This window comes from Schistocerca serialis, chromosome 5 (genome assembly GCF_023864345.2).
Source record: "Schistocerca serialis cubense isolate TAMUIC-IGC-003099 chromosome 5, iqSchSeri2.2, whole genome shotgun sequence".
Classification (NCBI taxonomy): domain Eukaryota; kingdom Metazoa; phylum Arthropoda; class Insecta; order Orthoptera; family Acrididae; genus Schistocerca; species Schistocerca serialis.
The window spans coordinates 614,292,168-614,313,353 of NC_064642.1; the positions used below are offsets into that span (position 1 = coordinate 614,292,168).

At 38.2% G+C, this 21,186-nt stretch overlaps 1 protein-coding gene across 1 annotated transcript in view; it reads right to left on the minus strand.

The window, feature by feature from the left end:
- Window positions 1-21,186, minus strand: part of LOC126481306 (serine protease snake-like) — a 264,390-nt gene that overhangs the window by 58,783 nt on the left and 184,421 nt on the right. The window contains exons 3-4 of the mRNA XM_050104961.1: window positions 19,653-20,050; window positions 8,208-8,368 (exon numbers count right to left, since the gene is read on the minus strand). Coding sequence (XP_049960918.1) covers window positions 8,208-8,368; window positions 19,653-20,050 — 559 coding nt within the window. The remainder of the gene's footprint in view (window positions 1-8,207; window positions 8,369-19,652; window positions 20,051-21,186) is intronic.

The window sequence follows — 21,186 nt, forward strand, 5'->3', positions numbered from 1 at the left end:
GTTGTTCGTCCATGACATGAAATGCCAAGAAGTGCTGTCGAAGACGTTTTTATAATCAGACCAGACTTCCACCGTCTCGTTGTAAGGAGGAAAAGGAGGTATAGCCAACGACAAGAAACGCCCCGCATTTGACACCACGACGAAATCGCGAATCGCCGCTGTTAGAAGCATTTGCTGTTCAAGGAGATTTTGCAGTAGTTGCTCGACAGTAGCCATGGAACCCTGTGAGTCAACGGTGAAAAGGAAAAATCCACTACCTCGTCGCCAATTTTTAGAACTTCAAGTTTAACACATATATTTCGGAACGACACAACAACACATATAAGTCACAGAGTAAAGTGACAAGTAAGACATGTGTACACATTAGCATTCGAATGAGCACTGAGTCCCAGTCTAGCGGCCGCTGCTCGGCTGGCCGCTTAGGTGGCGCAGCTGCTGCATGGCTGGCAGACAGCGCCGCACGTAGAGGACATGCGTAATTGCGCGGCGGCGCTTTGAATGATCAGCGAGTCACAACAATGTCCTCATCCAATATGTCAGGATCCATTCTGTGTGACAGATTTTCTGTAGCAGTGAGGCACAGTTTGTGACTCCACTCACAGTTCTTACACTACCGTGACCGTGGCCACCTCATGTCTTAAAACAATGATTCCATTCTTTCTCCTCAGTATTATATGTCAGATGATTATCCTTTTTTTTTTACACTCAACCCTTTATTTTGAATTGCTGAAGAAAATGTTGGCTAGTCAATAGTCAGTCTCACTGTAGCTGCTGGTGTATGCATTTGAGTGTCTGTGTGGTTGTATGTGTGACTGTGTGTGCTATTGCTAGAGAAAGAACAAGAGCTTGAACACTAGTGTTGCATGTATCTGTGTGCTGCACATCATTCAGTATAGGTGAGATGTTGCCATATGTGAGATGTTCCCTTCCCTTTTTTTTAATGAGTTGTGCCATCCAGAAGAAAATGTTATGTATGAGACTAAAATGTTGGTAGCAACAAAGGGCCATTTGTGACTATACAAATGTGCAATGGTCTGTGTATGCTATCTATTCTGGATTATTCTAAAACAATTCTTATCCTTTGAAGCAGTGCACTACATTTATTCCAGATTATGCCATAATGACACAAGAGTACTATCAAAATATAAAATTCCTATGAGTGGAGTTTCATGTAAAGCAACTGTTTTAATGAAAATGTTAATGTTGTCCAGTATAAAAGAAATGCACATTTGGTAATGTGACAGTGCATAGCTAATAGTTATAACAAATCATACATTGTAATTGGTCATAGAGTACAAAAAATTTAAAAATGACACTGCTTTAGCCTAGCTTAAGTCAGAAAATTGCCTAAGTGTTAATGACATAATGTAACAAGGAATTTACTTGACATGTAATGAGAAATTTACTCAACTTGCCTTAAATTTGGGATACTAAGCATTAGTTTCATTATTGCATAAATAGCCAGTTACATACAAAATGAATTCATGTGAAAGCTTATGCAGAATTGTGAGAACTGAGTCTCAGTGTGAGAATAGTTTGAGTAATTTTCACTGAAGTTATACCAATACAACCAGTGCTGATAATGTTAATCTACTATGGCAATAATTTCTAGCCACAGATTTGGCATCTAGGAATTTACCCAAAGATGGCTGAAGGTACACAGTTTGCCAGTGCACTCAAATAGGACAATAACCTCATCCCATTTATAAACTGTCCATGTTGCAGATATCATAAAGATTATGTCAATGAGTGCTATGATCAGACGACTTGGTGAAGATAACATGTATATTGAGCAGTTAGCCATGTGTGTACCAGTCACCCCTAATCTCAAGAGAAAGCATTTGCAGTCAGTATGCTAAAATGTACACACTTCAGAGAAGGCAGTTCTTTCTGTAGATGTACCATAAAGTGGGGTGACTTTGAACATTTTAAATTCATTTTTGTAAATTAAACAGAAACTTCTGAAGATATTGACATGAAAAGTTGCATGAGGTGTTGCTGAATGTGATGAAGTGGATTACACATTTTTATCCCCCATTACTAGTTTATTTTTTAAAAAAAGTTTCACTGTTTAATTTCATCCCATGGGTCAGGGTCACTTTGAACATGAAAACATTTGCCTATTCTGTGGGAGTCTTGTCAATTGCTGTTAAATGACACCCTTATAAAATGAAACAGTATAATATTTTGTACATAAATATAGTTTTTAAAGTAACTTATTTAGAAAAGTATTTTTTATGAGTTTTCTTTAATCACCTGAAACTGTTCGTACGATTACAGCTTAATTTTGCTAATAATGGAAATGGGTGCTGAGATAGTTACGAAATAAGAAATTAATTAAAAACAGATCTTTTCAAAACAGTCTGTATTACTTTAATAAAATAAATGAAAAAAAAAATCATCACATTTTAAAGAATTACATCTGTAAACACTCTATAGGAAAGGAAGTTGCCACGAAAGAGTGCCCACTCTAGCAGATGTCATAGACATCAAATTTGAACTCAGAATAAAGCCTTCCCCTTCCATCTACCTTAGAATCAGGTAGAATCCTACAAATGTCATCTTTCTCAAAGTCTGACACATTGGGAACATTAGCCCACACAAAAATCTTCATCTGATTCCACCTTGGAATGCCATTTCCTCAGAAGTGTCATTTCATCATCAGTGATAACATGTCCAACACTATTTTGCACTTTTCTTTGAAGGAAACTTCACTAAAACATGTTTTCCATAGAGCTGATGTGTCAAAGACTAGGGAAGGTGCTGTTTGAAGTCACCCCTTGAAAGACAAGCCTTCATATTTTATTTTTTTACGTCACCAAAGGATAAATTTAACATTTTATGCTTTCTGTAGATGTTCATCAAGTGTTAACCTTGCCCATAAAAACTCATTTCAAATTCTAAATTCAAAAATGCTTCTAATAATAGGCAAATGTTTTTGTGGTTGTGAAGCAACTTACATTTCCAGAAAATTATTTTATTTTCTTTTGTTGGTATACAATGTTGTTTCATTTCGACTGTCATATCATCTGAAAGTATCGATTATTGGCAATATTTAATGACTCTGGCCTTATTTCCATATTTACACACTAGAGTACAGCATTTACTTTAAAAAGACGCTAAATTGCTGTTCAAAGTCGCCTCGCTGTTCAAAGTCACCCTACTTTATGGTATTGTAATTAAACTTGTGAAGCCTTGACAGAGTTTTTTTTTTTTTTTTATTTAGCATGAAGTCAAAAGCCATTTTCATGCATCAAACATTTATAAAGGGTCACCTCTAAGCACTGTAGGGTCTAAGGGTCAAGGGACCCATCTTTGGGTTGGTGAAACTTCTCCTGTAATTACTTGAAAACCTAATAATAATATTAGGGTTCTTATGCTAGTGCTAGAGGTGGCAATTTCACCCTACAAGGTGAAAATGTTCGTCCACTCAAAGCCAATCTCACACATTTTAAGTATCCCTCTAATAAAGTGAAGATAGCCCATCTGAAATAGCCATCATCTACCTAACTGGTCAGTGCAACCCACAGCAACATGCCCTCCTGCAAGTGCCCCACAATAAGAAATGTAATGGATAACCTGCGTGTAGCCAACTTTAATATAACGTTGTTGAAACATGAGGGTCAGATATGTATACCAATGAACTTAATCTCTCATTTAACCTATGTAACTGCTACTGCTGCATTTATCTATTGGTTCAGACTGACCCAGACTGCATTTGATTGTGATATTGCTAGTTACATCAACCTAGCACCAAACAAGAATTTGGCTTTCTTTTTCTCCTCAACTGTGCCCACTGCTTTGGCAGCCCAGCTTTGTTATGACAACCTACAGTAGCTTTCATTGTCCTCTTCTCTGCTTCTGTGCTCAGTATTATGACACCCAACTACAACATAACATCCTGGCCACTACTATAGACTTCATTTCTCTATATCCACAACAGTCATTCATCTGCAATAGAAATGCTCTATTTTTGTACAGGTTTTGCTAATGATTCTGTCCTACAAATAAACATCGTGTTCTCCCATACAACCGTGTGCATATTGTTAACAACAAGCAATTCAGTGGTCATATCAAATGCCGTAGATTATGTACGGGAAAGTGAAAGATTTTAATAACATTTTCCATTAGCGATAGTCTAAAGACGTCAATTATTGTTGTTGAAATTGGTCAGCTTTTAATTTCAAAACTGATTGTGATACTCAGAGTTTCAAGAACATCATCATAGCAAGTGATTTTACTGGTCTCATGTTGAGTTTCTAGTTATGAAAAGTATTGTTTTTGTAGTTAAGATAAGAGATACTTATGTTTTAAACATTTACTTAGAATCATTGACACTAATTGCTCAGGTATTCTGATGACTGCTGTGGACATTAACAGTATATGATATTGACATTTTACTTTAATGATTAGTAGTGTTATTTGTAGATATAATACATTTTCTGTATTATAGTTACTTACAGAGAATGTTTTACTTTTTTTCTTTCTCCCACACAAACACAACAACAAAGTTAATTTTATCAAAATGCATGTTCATTTGAGAAAACTATAAAATTATGAAGAGGTAGAATGAGTTTTTTTTTGGTCATCAGTCTTCTGACTGGTTTGATGTGGACCGCCACGAATTCCTTTCCTGTGCTAACCTCTTCATCTCAGAGTAGCACTTGCAACCTAAGTCCTCAATTATTTGCTTGACGTATTCCAATCTCTGTCTTCCTCTACAGTTTTTGCCCTCTACAGCTCCCTCTAGTACCATGGAAGTCATTCCCTCATGTCTTAGCAGATGACCTATCATCCTGTCCCTTCTCCTTATCAGTTTTTTCCACGTATTCCTTTCCTCTCCGATTCTGCGTAGAACCTCCTCATTCCTTACCTTGTCAGTCCACCTAATTTTCAACATTCATCTATAGCGCCACATCTCAAATGCTTCGTTCTCTTCTGTTCTGGTTTTCCCACAGTCCATGTTTCACAACCATACAATGCTGTACTCCAGACGTACATCCTCAGAAATTTCTTCCTCAAATTAAGGCCAGTATTTGATATTAGTAGACTTCTCTTGGCCAGATATGCCTTTTTTGCCATAGCGAGTCTGCTTTTGATGTCCTCCTTGCTCCGTCCGTCATTGGTTATTCTACTGCCTAGGTAGCAGAATTCCTTAACTTCATTGACTTCGTGACCATCAATCCTGATGTTAAGTTTCTTGCTGTTCTCATTTCTACTACTTCTCATTACCTTCGTCTTTCTCCGATTTACTCTCAAACCATTCTGTGTACTCATTAGACTGTTCATTCCGTTCAGCAGATCATTTAATTCTTCTTCACTTTCACTCAGGATAGCAATGTCATCAGCGAATCGTATCATTGATATCCTTTCACCTTGTATTTTAATTCCACTCCTGAACCTTTCTTTTATTTCCATTATTGCTTCCTCGATGTACAGATTGAAGAGTAGGGGCGAAAGGCTACAGCCTTGTCTTACACCCTTCTTAATACGAGCACTTCGTTCTTGATCGTCCACTCTTATTATTCCCTCTTGGTTGTTGTACATATTGTATATGACCTGTCTCTCCCTATAGCTTACCCCTACTTTTTTCAGAATCTCGAACAGCTTGTACCATTTTATATTGTCGAACGCTTTTTCCAGGTCGACAAATCCTATGAAAGTGTCTTGATTTTTCTTTAGCCTTGCTTCCATTGTTAGCCGTAATGTCAGAATTGCCTCTCTCGTCCCTTTACTTTTCCTAAAGCCAAACTGATCGTCACCTAGCGCATTCTCAATTTTCTTTTCCATTCTTCTGTATATTATTCTTGTAAGCAGCTTCGATGCATGAGCTGTTAAAATGATTGTGCGATAATTCTCGCACTTGTCAGCTCTTGCCATCTTCGGAATTGTGTGGATGATGCTTTTGCTAAAGTCAGATGGTATATCGCCAGACTCATATATTCTACACACCAACGTGAATAGTCGTTTTGTTGCCACTTCCCCCAATGATTTTAGAAATTCTGATGGAATGTTATCTATCCCTTCTGCCTTATTTGGCCATAAGTCCTCCAAAGCTCTTTTAAATTCCGATTCTAATACTGGATCCCCTAGCTCTTCTAAATCGACTCCTGTTTCTTCCTCTATCACATCAGACAAATCTTCAGCCTCATAGAGGCTTTCAATGTATTCTTTCCACCTATCTGCTCTCTCCTCTGCATTTAACAGTGGAATTCCCGTTGCACTCTTAATGTTACCACTGTTGCTTTTAATGTCACCAAAGGCTGTTTTGACTTTCCTGTATGCCGAGTCTGTCCTTCCGACAATCATATCTTTTTCGATGTCTTCACATTTTTCCTGCAGCCATTTCATCTTAGCTTCCCTGCACTTCCTATTTATATCATTCCTCAGCGACTTGTATTTCTGTATTACTGATTTTCCCGGAACATGTTTGTACTTCCTCCTTTCATCAATCAACTGAAGTATTTCTTCTGTTACCCATGGTTTCTTCGCAGCTACGTTCTTTGTACCTATGTTTTCCTTCCCAACTTCTGTGATGGCCCTTTTTAGAGATGTCCATTCTTCTTCAACTGTACTGCCTACTGCGCTATTCCTTATTGCTGTATCTATAGCGTTAGAGAACTTCAAACGTATCTCGTCATGCCTTAGTACTTCTGTATCCCACTTCTTTGCGTATTGATTCTTCCTGACTAATGTCTTGAACTTCAGCCTACTCTTCATCACTACTATATTGTGATCTGAGTCTATATCTGCTCCTGGGTACGCCTTACAATCCAGTATCTGATTTCGGAATCTCTGTCTGACCATGATGTAATGTAATTGAAATCTTCCCGTATCTCCCGGCCTTTTCCAAGTATACCTCCTCCTCTCGTGATTCTTGAACAGGGTATTCGCTATTACTAGCTGAAACTTGTTACAGAACTCAATTAGTCTTTCTCCTCTTTCATTCCTTGTCCCAATCCCATATTCTTCTGTAACCTTTTCTTCTACTCCTTCCCCTACAACTGCATTCCAGTCGCCCATGACTATTAGATTTTCGTCCCCCTTTACATACTGCATTACCCTTTCAATATCCTCATACACTTTCTCTATCTGTTCATCTTCAGCTTGCGACGTTGGCATGTATACCTGAACTATCATTGTCGGTGTTGGTCTGCTGTCGGTTCTGATTAGAACAACCCGATCACTGAACTGTTCACAGTAACACACCCTCTGCCCTACCTTCCTATTCATAACGAATCCTACACCTGTTATACCATTTTCTGCTGCTGTTGATATTACCCGATACTCATCTGACCAGAAATCCTTGTCTTCCTTCCACTTCACTTCACTGACCCCTACTATATCTAGATTGAGCCTTTGCATTTCCCTTTTCAGATTTTCTAGTTTCCCTACCACGTTCAAGCTTCTGACATTCCACGCCCTGACTCGTAGAACGTTATCCTTTCGTTGATTATTCAATCTTTTTCTCATGGTAACCTCCCTCTTAGCAGTCCCCTCCCGGAGATCCGAATGGGGGACTATTCCAGAATCTTTTGCCAATGGAGAGATCATCATGACACTTCTTCAACTACAGGCCACATGGCCTGTGGATACACGTTACATGTCTTTAATGCAGTGGTTTCCATTGCCTTCTGCATCCTCATGTCGTTGATCATTGCTGATTCTTCCGCCTTTAGGGGCAATTTCCCACCCCTAGGACAAGAGAGTGCCCTGAACCTGTATCCGCTCCTCCGCCCTCTTTGACAAGGCCGTTGGCAGAATGAGGCTCACTTCTTATGCTGGAAGTCTTCAGCCGCCAATGCTGATTATTTATCAAAATTTAGGCAGTGGCGGGGATCGAACCCGGGACCGAAGACGTTTCGATTATGAATCAAAGACGCTACCCCTAGACCACGGGTACATGAGTAGCCAGTATATATATATATATATGAAGGAGGCAAAATTTCATTACTGCCAAGAGACATATTTCAAATTGAAAACACTGATCCTAGCTTCTTCCCCAACCTATCCCACTCACCCACCTGAGGAAGGTACTAATAGTTCCAGAAGTTAGGATTAGTGTTTGTACTTCTAAATGTGTTTACACCTAATAGTGGAATTCTGCCTCCTGAAGGTTAAACATTGTTAGACATTGTGCATCTTTGTAATTTTGCAAGAAAAAATAATTAAAATGCAATGCAACAATTAACTGCTGGTATATTTACCATGTGAGGAAATTCTCCAACAACAGTTTTCTCACCTCCAACAATTAGTGGCAGCTTCTCAAAATCACATTTCTTCACTTGTATAGTAACTGGGTCAGGGTTTGGTAGGAGTGGTAGAGCTTCAACTCTTTCTGTCACAGACTTCGCATATTCATCACATTCTGAAAAGAAAAATTTAGAAAAGTGCAGTGCATATACAATATCCACAAAAATGTGATTCTAAATCTGGACAATACTAAAGTGAACTAAAATTCAAGACAAACAGCACAAATTAAATTTTGATTTCACATTGATTATAATAAAATGCTGAAGTTATCATTCAGTAAACTGCCAAAAACAGTGCAGGGAAAGTGACAACATATCAGATGACTGGTCACTCTCTATATAACAGAGCAAAGTGGGACTATTCTACTTGTTCTTATAATGCTCCTGACATTTATATAATTTTTTCTCTATTTATCTAGTTTTGTGAAGAACACATAAAATAGTTACACAACATAGCTAATTTCTTATTCACGCTTTATTTCATAGAAATTTATTACTCACTCGATAGCTTGGTTCCATGAAGAGGCTGGAGAAACATATAATGATATACAAAAAATTATCCAGATAATTAAGGGAGATTTCAATTGTGGCAGGGGACTGGAAAAAAATGATAGGAAAAGGAAAAGAAGGAAAAATAGTAGGGGAACATGATCTGGAGGAAAGGTTTGCAAGAGGAAGCTATGTGGTAAAATTTTGCATGAAGCATAATTTAATCATTGTTAACATTCAGCTTAAGAATCATGAAAGAATGTTGTAAGTGTAGAAGAGACCTGGAGGCACTGAAAAGTTTGAGATTGATTATATAATGGTAAGACAGAGTTTTTGGAACCATATTTTAAATTGTAAGACACTTCCAGGGGCAGACGTGGACTCTGAACACAATTTATCGATTATGAACTGCAGATTATAAGAGAAGAAATTGCAAAAGGGTAGAAAATTAAGGAGATGAGACCTGGGTAAGTTGAAAGAATGAGAGGTTGTTGAGAGATTCAGAGGGAGCATTAAGCAACGATTGACCATAACAGGGGAAAGGAATACAGTAGAAGACAAATGTGTAGCTTTGAGAGATGAAATGGTGAAAGCAGCACAGGAGCAAGTAAGTAAAAAGACAAGGCCTAGTAGAACTCCTTGGATATCACAAGAGATATTGAATTTAAATGATGAAAGGAGAAAATATAAGAATGCAGCAAATGAAGCAGGTGAAAGGGGATATAAAGGCTAAAAAATGAGATTGACAGAAAGTGTAAAATGGTTAAGCAGGAATGTCTAGAGGACAAATATAAGGGTTTAGAAGCATACTCCATTAGGGGAAAGATAGGAATCAGCTTCATGGAAATTAAAAAGGTCTTTGGAGCAAAGAGAAGCAGTTGTATATCAGCTCAGATGGAAAACCAGTACTAAGCGAAGAAGGAAGAGCTGAAATTTACAAGAAGTATATAGAAGATTTGTGTAAGGGACATGAACTAGAAGGCAGTATTATGGAAAGAAAAGAGGACATAGATGAAAGGGAGATAAAAGATATGACACTCTGAGGAGAATCTGACAGAGCAGAACACCTGACAGGGTTGGGTGAGACAACCATGTCAAAAGTTTACAGCTGGTGTGCAAGATATATGAGAAGGGTGAAATACCCTCAGACTTCAGGAAGAATGTAATAATTCCAATTCCAAAGAAAACAAATGCTGGCAGGTGTGGATATTACTGAACTTTCAGTTTAATAAATTATGATTGCAAAATATTACCATAGATTCTTTACAGAAGAATGGAAAAACTGCTAAAACCTGACATCAGAAATAATCAGTATGGATTCTCGAGTAATGGAAGAATATGTGAGACAATACCGACCCTATGATATCTCCTAGAAGATAGGTTAAGGAAAGGCAGGCCTATGTTTAAAGCATTTGCAGAAACTTTTGACAATGTGGACTGGAATATTCTCTTGGACATTCAGAAGATAAAAAAAGGTTATTTAAAACTTGTACAGAAAGCAGAGAGCAGTAATAAGAGTCAAGGGGCATGACAGGGAAGCAGTGGTGAGACAGGAGTAAGAAAGGGTTGTAGACTATCCCCAATGTCATTTAATCTATACATTGAGCAAGCAGTAAAAGAAACTAAAAAAAAAAAAAAATAATGAGTAGGGATTAAAGTTTAGGGAGAAGAAATAAAAACTTTGAGGTTTTCTGATGGCATTGTAATTCTCTCAGAGACAGCAAAGGACTTGGTAGAGCAGTTGAATGGAATGGACAGTGTATTGAATGGAGGATGCAAGACAAACATCAACAAAAGCAAAACAAGGCTAAGAAATGTCGCTTAATTAAATGAGATGATACTCAGAGAATTAGATTAGGAAATAAGACATCAAAAATAGTACAGATGAGTTTCCCTATTTGGACAGCAAAATAATTAATGAGGGTCGAAGTAGACAGGATACGAAATGTTGACTGGCAACGGCACAAAAAGCATTTCTGAAGAAGTGAAATTTATTAACATCAAATGCATATCTAAGTGTTAGGAAGTCTTCCTTGAAGGTATTTGCCTGGAGTGTAGCCATGTATGGAAGTGAAACATAGGCGATAAACTATTTAGACAAGATGAGACTAGAGGCTTTTGAAATGTGGTGCTACAGAAGAATGCTGAAGGTAGATGGGTAGATCATGTAACTAATGAGGGGTACTGAAAAGAACTGGGGAGACAAGAAATTTGTGGCACAACTTGACTAAAAGTAGGGATCAGTTGACAGGACACATTCAGAGACATCAAGCGATCACCAATTTAATACTGGAACGAAGAGGGGTAAAAACCACAGACAGAAACCAAGAGATGAATACACTAATAGATTCAGAAGGATGTAGATTGTAGTAGTTATTAGGAGATGAAGAGACTTGCAATGGATAAAGTAGCTTGGAGATCTGCACCAAACCAGTCTACAGACAGAGGACCAAAACAACAGTTTTCAGGCTACTGATGGTGGTAGCTCATTCAGGAATTACAGAAGCATTTTTTTAAAGAAATATTAATGGTTTACTATAAACATAAAACACGTGGACGTGAAATTATCAAAATTTCCACTGTCTAGAAGGTTCTAATCTTAAATAGTGATTATTTCCAAAGTTCAGTATCACTGTTTTGTCGTCTAGATTTTTGAGATCTAAAAAATGTCGTTTCACTAAAATAACTTTTCAGTTTTTATATTATTCAATTTGCAAAATTTAAGTATCTTGAAACTTTTTGACAAGTTTTGGGAACTCCTGCATGTATAAGAATCATACTCATGAAGTAGTACCTATTATTTTAGCTATTTTCTAGTTATACAGCTCATAGTTGTATAGATTTACTTCTTTGCCTATTGCATCCTTGTGTCCACTAATTTTGCTGCTTCTTATGTTAATATTCAAAATATAGTAACAAAGTATGATCTTTTACTTTGTGCACATCTGTAAATAGATATTTGTTGTATACAAGGACACAGTTAGCCACTTGTTTGCAATCATTCTGACAACAACAAGTAGCCACTGTGTTATAAGTTCAGGCCTAGCAATGAACGATCTCATTGCTGCATGTTGTAATTTTCAGTGAGTCAGTACTAACAAAGTAGTTGGCACAAAGCTAAAGCGCATAGTGCAGGTTTAGGAGTGAACGAGTACACCATCTATGAGAGGCATTCAATAACTAATGCAACACTTTTTTAAAACCTTGTTGGTTTTATTCAGGCTTCCAGAACACCATAATATTCCCCAATCTTTTGGCTACAAAATTCCATTTTTCAACATAATCTCCCTTCAATGTGACAGCCTTATGCCACCTTAATCTGAGGGCCTGTACGCCTGCTTGGTATTACTCTGTTAGTCAAAGTTGGAACCAATGTCTTGCTGCATCAATAACATTCTCATCAGCCATGTACTGCTTCCTTAGAGTGCATCCTTCATTGGACCAAACAGATGGAAGCCAGAAGATGTGAGATCTGGGCTGTAGAATGTATGAAGAAGTACAGTCTAATGAAGTTTTGGAAGTTCCTCTCAGGTACACAGACTTTTATGGGGTCTTGTATTGTCATGGAGAAGGAGAAGCTGATTTGCATTTTTGTGGTGACAAACATTGTGAAGTTGTTCCTTCAGTTTCCTGAGGATGCACAATACACTTTCGAGTTGATCATTGCACTGTAAGGGAGGACATCAATCAGAATAACCCCTTCACAGTCCAGAAGACCATCACCATGACTTTACTGGTTGAGGGTGCAACTCTGAACTATTTCTTTGGAGGGGGAGGAGGTGTGGTGCCATTCCATGGATTGCCATTTTGTTTCTGTTTTGAAGTGATGAACCCACGTTTCATTGCTTGTGACAATGTTTCATGCTCATAACATGCAGGCAATACTGCACAGGTGGTCCTTCATTGCTCTTTATGGTCTTCCATTAGGTGATAAGGAATCCAGCAGGCACACATATTTGTGTACCCCAACTTATGGATGAATGTGGCAGCACTATCAACAGAGATGTCCAGTTGTGCAGCAAAGTGTTTGATTTTGATCTGTTGATCACCCAAAATGAAAGTGTCCACATGTTCCAACATTGGAGGTATCACAGCTGTGTACTGCTGGCTGACATGCAGGAGATTGGACAGGTTTGCATGAACTTGTTGTGATAGTGACAGACAACCAGCTGAATGTCTCACTGTGCTTTTGATCACTGTCAAGCCTCTGGAGAAATTCTGCAGGTACCTATGAATATCTGTGATGCTCTGGTTTTTTGCAAAAAGAAACTCAATGACAGCTCTTTTTGGAAAGCGCTTCCATTACAGATGTCATTTTAAAGGCCATGTATAGCACCACCACCTACCAGAACTTCATGAAACTATAGGGGCTGAAGTGGGAATATTCTGTGATGTCCCACAACAAATTTTGCATTTTTCAACCAAAATTGGCCAATGAAAAAAACATGCCTTGCATGGCTTATTGAATGTCCATCGTATGTTGAATGATCTAAATTTTGATAAATTGTTAGTTCATGTTCTTTATAACAATATGTAACACAAAACAACAGGCAGTACCACTGTAAGAATTAAGGGCTTTGCTAGTGTATGATCAGTATGCAGATTGGCTATGTTGATCCCAAGATTTGAGATTTAGAAGCACTTGAGCATGGGTGAAGACTCCAGTATCATTCAGCCAAGGCCTAACACTGTTTGCATATCTCACCAAACGGTTTGGCTCCAGGCAGGCTAGTATAGCTTAGTTATGGTCGTTGGAGGCCATACTATCCCAGCCTGTGTGTTATGAATGGGCCTAACAGTGAACTAGTACTCATTCTATGTTGTATGATGCTATTTTCAGTGAGTCTGTAATGAACATCCAAATTGTACTGTTAATGTATTTCATTAAGTCACTGTATAACACGTGAACCCATTAGACCTATGACAGTTGTGAACATTCTTAGGTTAGCTTGTCACTAGAACACTTAGTGATATGCTGCCTATGAATGTAGTATGCCTGCCTGGTACAAATATTTAGGCAATTGCTTATGACAACTGATTGTCAGACAAGGAACACTGATTACAAATAAAAATGAAGAAACCAAAAATTAATCACTGTGTGGTGTTCAGTCTTTGACATATGTACATTAGATTCTTCAGCAGCAAGAAGATGAACATTACAAAACAATTACTGAAGTTAAATACCAGGTGAACAAACTAACAACTTCAAGTGCGAACAGTTCAAGGAGTACAGAAATAAGGTGGGTAGCTGGAAGCAACATCCTTCAAATGGTGGAATATAACTAAGGAAGCCAATGAAGAATAGGTTAGTGTTTAACGTCCCGTCGACAACGAGGTCATTAGAGACGGAGCGCAAGCTCGGGTTAGGGAAGGATTGGGAAGGAAATCGGCCGTGCCCTTTTAAAGGAAACATCCCGGCATTTGCCTGAAACGATTTAGGGAAATCACGGAAAACCTAAATCAGGATGATTGGTGATGGGATTGACCAATGAAGAATAATTAATTCAAAGATGAGGAGAAAAAATCAAGAAATGATGCAAGAGAAAAGTGGACACATGATCTTTAAACATACTGTATGTATAGGGTAGAGAAAAAGATTCAAAGGAAATGCTGTAACAGAGGTGGGAACCGGGTACATGAGCGAAAGATTATGGAGGGGAGAGTGGACTGCAAAGTTGGCAGTAATGCCAGGCAGTATTTCGTTAAAAAAAGGGCAATAATTAAGTCTGTTCTTGACAGTGGATTTCCAAATACACAGTTTTGAAGTGTTAGTTAAGTCAAAGGCAGTTAGCAAATACAAGTGGTGAAACAAATATTCATATCATTGAAGTTGCACAGCAGATGAACAATGAAATACTTGTGGTATGAACGTCTTAATTTTTTATTGCCTTTTCCAGATTTTCTGTGTAGTACTAAAGCTGTGGTTAGCAGAAACAGCTTGTGAAGAGAGATTATACTACATGGTTCTAATTAAAGTAGCACTCAAAGAGGTCCAGTGTGGACTGTAATTATTGTATGGCAGTGAAACTTATTAGATATTCTAAGGCATTAATGCAAAACCAATTTAAGCTGGAAAAAAATTGGTTCCAGTTTTGATCACCAGGTGAAAATCTCATGCTGTAAATGCAAGAAAAATGTATAGAAATGTTTCCTTATTTGATGGATTAGGAATGGGACGTGGGGAGAAAAGGTCAAACAAGTGAGAAAGGCATAATTTTAATTTGCTTATACATTTTTTTCAATATGAGCACTAGAGATGTCAACAACATGCTGCATCTGTAAAATAGCATGTTCAGCAGTTGCTCACACCAGTTCTGGTGGAATCTGAGCAATGTGCTCCTGTACACTGGCCTCCAGATCAGGCCAAGACTGAATGTGTCCCTAGTAAAAGCATTCTTTTAGATATTCTCAGACCCAAGAGTCACTTGGATTCAGATCATGTGATCTTGCAAGCCAAGAAGCTCAGAAACATGTGGAGATAACACATTAATGGAAAGTTGCATTTAGCAAATATTTCATTGGTTGAGCAATATGAAGTGTTGCCCCATCTTGCATGAAAACATTGGCTTCTACACAACTGTGCTCTTCCAAAGCAGGTATCACATGCTGTACAAGAAGCTCTCAATAATGTGTAGGTGTCACAGGCCCGCTGTGTGTATTCTCTTCACAGAATTAGGAAACAAAAATGAAAGTACTTGTGAATCCAAACCACACAGTCACATATGGTGCAGAGGTTCTTTGTTCATAACATGTGGTTTAATAATACACCAAAATTTGGCAGTTCTGCCTCTTCACTGCATCCTGTAGTGTAAAATGTGCCTTGTTACTCCACAGAGTGTTGCCTGCTTTCTTCTGACTGTGCCAGAACATTGTTGAGGATTGCGAGGTTTTGGTTGCTGCACCGTCTGTATCCTGTATGGGCACCAGTGTAAAACAGACTGCAAAACTTTCCATACTGTAGACCAAGGGCTGGACAATTCTCATGACACTCCACAGGTACTACCACTCCCTGGGACATGTGTTGCATAGTCAGTTACAGCAACAGTAATTTCGTCAATAGCATCCATTGGGATAGCATGCCTTCCTCTTCCTCATAATCATCATCTTTAAACCAATTAATAACACCAGGCTTCTGATTTTAGGACGTTTCCTATGAGATGCTAGAGAAACTCTTAATGGGAATACACTCACTTACATGTGTTGGTTATAATCTGTGATGAAGCACGCTGGGATATTTTTTACTTCCTCTGTTGTTTTGCTATCTGCCTCCTTAAAATTCATTTTTTCACTTTTAACTAATTACCATTAACATACGTAAGTATAATCTGCATTTTCATAAAAGAGAACGGTTGGCTTTCAGTTTTAAAGAATATAGTACCAGATCTAATTTTGTGCTTAGTTTTATGTACGTATTTGATTTTCTAATTTACTTTGACTACTTTGACTATTTTGTTATAGGGTGAAATCAGTAATTGTTTCGTAACTTAAATTCAATTCTTGACTTATAAATAAATATAAATTCTGTATTAATTATAAACATTTGGAGAAACAACTAATAGTATTCTTAAAGGATCTAATTGGCTCTATTCAAAAACAAGTTAGCAAAGCCTGCTCTTAATTAATTCAAATGTAATTTCTAGTTTCATCAGAAGTATTGGTTGCATAACTATATTTGTTAATTTCATGATTTAAACAAATAATTCGGCTTAACTCTTGTAGTAGAAGAAACTGTTAAGAAGATGCAATTTTTTGATGTATGCAGTTAATTGAAGGAATTAAGTTTTAATTATAACTTCTGAAAATTAAACTTAAAACAATGTGTAGTTTCAAAAAATGGCTCCGAGCACTATGGGACTTAACTTTTGAGGTCATTAGTCCCCTAGAACTTAGAACTTAGAACCTAACTAACCTAAGGACATCACACACATCCATGCCTGAGGCAGGGTTCGAACTTGCGACTGTAGCGGTCGCGCGGTTCCAGGCTGTAGTGCCCAGAACCGCTTGGCCACTCAGGCCGGCTGTGTAGTTTCAGTGCCTATTATGAGATGATAAATGAGGATCTATCCAAAATTTTCAGGACAGGTGCTGCCATCTGTTGAAAATCTTACGTTTGGACTAATTGTCACCATCACCCTCATAGTAGTTCCCATCCGCACGTACACATCGGTCTCAGTGCTTCTGCCACAGGTCAAACACTTTCTGGAAGTCTTATTCTTTGAGGGTGTTTATCACCGCCAGCACTGCTTCTTGAATCCTCTCTAGAGTGTCGAACCAACAGCCTTTCAACTTGAGTTTCAGTTTTGGGAATAGCGAAGTCGCAAGGTCCCAAATCTGGCAAGTACGGTGGGTGGGGTACAGCTGCCATGCTGCTTTTTGCCAAAAAGGTCCTGTTGAGCAAGGACATGTGACAGGGTATGTTGTCATGATGCAGCAGCCAAAGTTTGAGCCATCGTCACCACACGTTTTCACAGAGCCATCGCAAAATGTGACAGTAGCATGCAGAATTCACTGTTTGGTTGGGTGGGATGAATTCTTTGTGCACAATTTCCTTTGTATCAAAGAAAACGATGATCATGCTCTTCACTTTGCTCTTCACCTGTCTCTCTTGTTTGGGTCAGTGTTGATGGGCCCAGGTGAGGTGTAAAGCTTTGTGTCATGCAGTCATCAAGGGTACACGAGTGGGCCTTTGGCTCCAAAAGCCCATATCAATGATGTTTCATTGAATGGTTCACACACTGACACTTGTTGATGACCAGCAATAAAATCTACAGCAATTTGTGGACGGGTTGCACTTCTGTCACATTGAATGATTCTCTTCAGTCGTTTTTGGTCACATTCTTGTAGGATCTTTTTCTGGCTACAGCAGCATTGGAGATTCGATGTTTTACCAGGTTTCTGATATTCACAGTACACTCATGAAATGGTCATATGGGAAAATCCCCATTTCATTGCTACCTTGGAGATGCTTTGTCCCATCACTCATCCGTCGACTATAGCACCACGTTCAGACTCACTCAAATCTTGATAACCTGCCATTGTAGCAGCAATAAGCAGTCTAACAACTGCACCAGACACTTGTTCTCTTATATAGGCATTGCCAACCACAGCACCATATTGTGCCTGTTACATATCTCTGTATTTGAATACGCATCCCCATACCAATTTCTTTGGCTCTTCAGTGTATATTATAATGTGGGAATCATTGTGATACTTATAGGAAATTGTGTTTCATCTTTCTTAGTATCTTGCAATATGTTACTTAATGATAAAGACATAAATAACTTTCTAATTTAAAGGAGGCTCTAATATGTTGAAGGGTCTCTTATGCCTATGTTGTGGAGGGTACCGATTGGTTATAATTAAAGTGCAACTACTCATAGAGGTCTAGCATGGGCTGTAATTATCATATGGCAGCAGCACTTACTCAGTTTGTTCAATATGAGGGCTGGAGATGTCATCGAGATACTGTACAGCCCAAGAATTGCACCTGATGGCCAAAATTGGCACTAATTTTTTTCCAGCATTATTGATTCCGCATTAACATATTACCAAGTTTTGTTGCCATATGTTATCACAGCCCTCAATGGATCTCTGTGAGTAGCTGCATTTTAATTGTAAGCATTCTGTACAACTGCCAAGTTCCTGCCACATGGATATTCTGGCCAGGTGAGAGTATTGGGAGGAGCGGACAGAGGAAATATGGCAGTTACTTCAGATAATGAGCCATTTCTAGCTATTTCTGTGCCCACATCTTTACCAAGTGGACAATAACATGAACCTTAAAAACACAATTGCTCCTAATACTTTTTATTTAGGGGCAATAAACAGCAGGACTTGCAATACAGAAGTCTTCAGTTTAATCCTCAATTGATCCAGGGATTTCTCCTCACACTTATTGCTTTAACCTCTAACAAGAATTTGTTAAAACATGCTAAGATGCACCAAAGTTATAGTCCAAAAACTGCAGTTTCCCCTGTATTGTAATCAGAAGAGGTGGAGATGAACAGACTCAAACTTTCAAATCCATAATGGCAAAGAACATAGCAGTAAATTATAATTAGAGAAATTTCTTAGATTATTGGTAGGAGTCTTTTTTACTGTAATTATTTTTTAGGCTTATTGTAATGAGCTCTACTACATCAGCATTTTACGAAGGTACACACATGATGACAAACAGAGAGTAAATGGGTGGGAAAGTTAGTTTCACCCCAAAATTTAAAGACAATATTTACTACATTTTTAAGTTAATAAAACACTTTACTTTCATCACTCTCAGTGCTGTGTTGTATAACAGCATTTTTATCCTACCAAACTGTATGGTGGAACAAAGATTTCCTGATATATGTTTCCAGCTTGGCAAGACATATAGGATTTCTATGTAAAATCTGAAATACGTATATTTGCCAATGTTAAAATATTGACATCTGCATAACTTTGGAAACATATAATTATATACATACAACAATGAAAACAATCATTTTTTGACAGTATAGTGTAATCTCCTTCTCATCCCATCTGCTAAGTTTCCCCTGACCTGCAGTTCTCGGTGACTTTTCTGAAACCTATCCCTTTTACTAGACCTCTCCAGTCCTTTTCCTTCACAGTTCCTCCTTTCAACCCTCCTGTCAGAAAAAGGAGCCACTGTCTCTGAAAGCTTGCCTTCTTATAACCTCCTTTTACATGTGTGTTCTGCTGCCACGTGGTGAATAGATTTTTTTTACCTATCCAGTTACACTGATTATATACATACTAATTTGTAGAAAATCTTTCTAAATTGACAAGAATTGGCTATGTATTTGAAAATACATAATAGTAAAAACATAAGCACCAATCTTCAATCCTTTAAGTGCTAACGCATCATAAATACAGCATCAAATAAATTCCAAAACCTCAAGGAAAATCACAACTTACTCTCTTCACTAATACTCCTCCTAACTTGCTGACTGAAAGTGGTACCAAATTGTGTAGTGGGAGGCTGGAACTGCGAGCCAGGTCTGCTGTTTGATGGCCTGTTTTGTGATTCAGGTATTCCAGTTTCTGGCCTGTACTGAGTAGTTGGTCTGTTATTCTCTGGCCTGTACTGACTGTTTGGTCTATTGTTTTCTGGTCTGTATTGAGAGCTTGGTCTGTTGTTTGGCCTTTGCTGAGCAGTTGGTCTGGTTTGGGTATTTGGTCTGTTGTTTCCTGGCCTGTACTGAGAACCAGGCTCATTGTATTGTGGTCTGCCTCCTTGTGCTGGTCTGTTCCCAAAGTTACTGTTGCCTCCATCTTCTGAGCTTGATGAAAATACTGGTGGCCTTTGTGGCTTCCTGTAGGAACAAAAGACATAAGTTACACAATGGAAGATAGGATAGAGTAGTTAAAATTATTGAAAAATGATAATACCGAGAAAGATGCAGATTTTGTAAATATGTGACCCTTATCACCACTGACAACTGCAACAGAATACAAATAATAGTAATTTTGTGTGGCTTATATTTAGATGCTTGCCAAAGATGAACAGTCACTTAGAAAAGTTAATATTATGTAACATTTGGAAACAGACAATCAAATCATTTTGATAGCTTACTGCTCAGGGAAGCTTCATTATTAAACAAAACTCAGAGAGCCCTGTTTGGAACAAAGTATTTCATTTGAAACTCAACTTCTGGGTTATAGGATTTTACGCATCGACTACATTATTCTAGAGCACATAACATGCCATTATTGTGTATGTCCTACGGTAAGGATTCCATTAAAGAATTTGATATGTTGCACTACAATTAAATTGCTCATCACTTCTAACAGTAGTATGAATAAATAAAACCACTCACAGTATAGTAAAAACATTATGCTGCATTCCTGGAGACTGTATGCATGTGTGTTTATTTCTCAATGCTTCCACTATAATTATTTATTTATTCATTCATTCATCTAGGGATTATCTTACAATAATAATGAACAACAGAAAGTCCAAGGTGAAGTATCAACTATTATGAAAAGGATAGATTGTTACTCCCATAAAGATGACACACTGAATTGCAGACAGGCACAATGAAAAGAGTGTTACACACTGGGCAGTTGTCCAAAGTCTTCTTCAGAAAAAAAAGCAGCTGTGGAGTGGGGCAGAGAAGGGGGAGGAATAGCTGAACAATCTATCCTGTGTCACATCCCAGGGTATCTGGATCATCGCTCTCCACCACAAGCTTTTAAGAAACTGCGCAAATGGGAATTATCCTTACAGCACACTGTCCACTCCCAAAAGTATCCCAGCCTCAATTTACAGTCTCCACACCTTCCACTCAAGAGTTTTCGCCCCCTCTGTCCTACAACTTCCTCCTAATGCATGTCCCCTTACCCTCATTATGTGATGCTCTCTGCCAATGGACCCACCATTCTTTTCCATTCGCTATTCCTCTCCTTTCTTGCTATCCCCCTCTACCACAATCCCCTGCTACTATGCCTG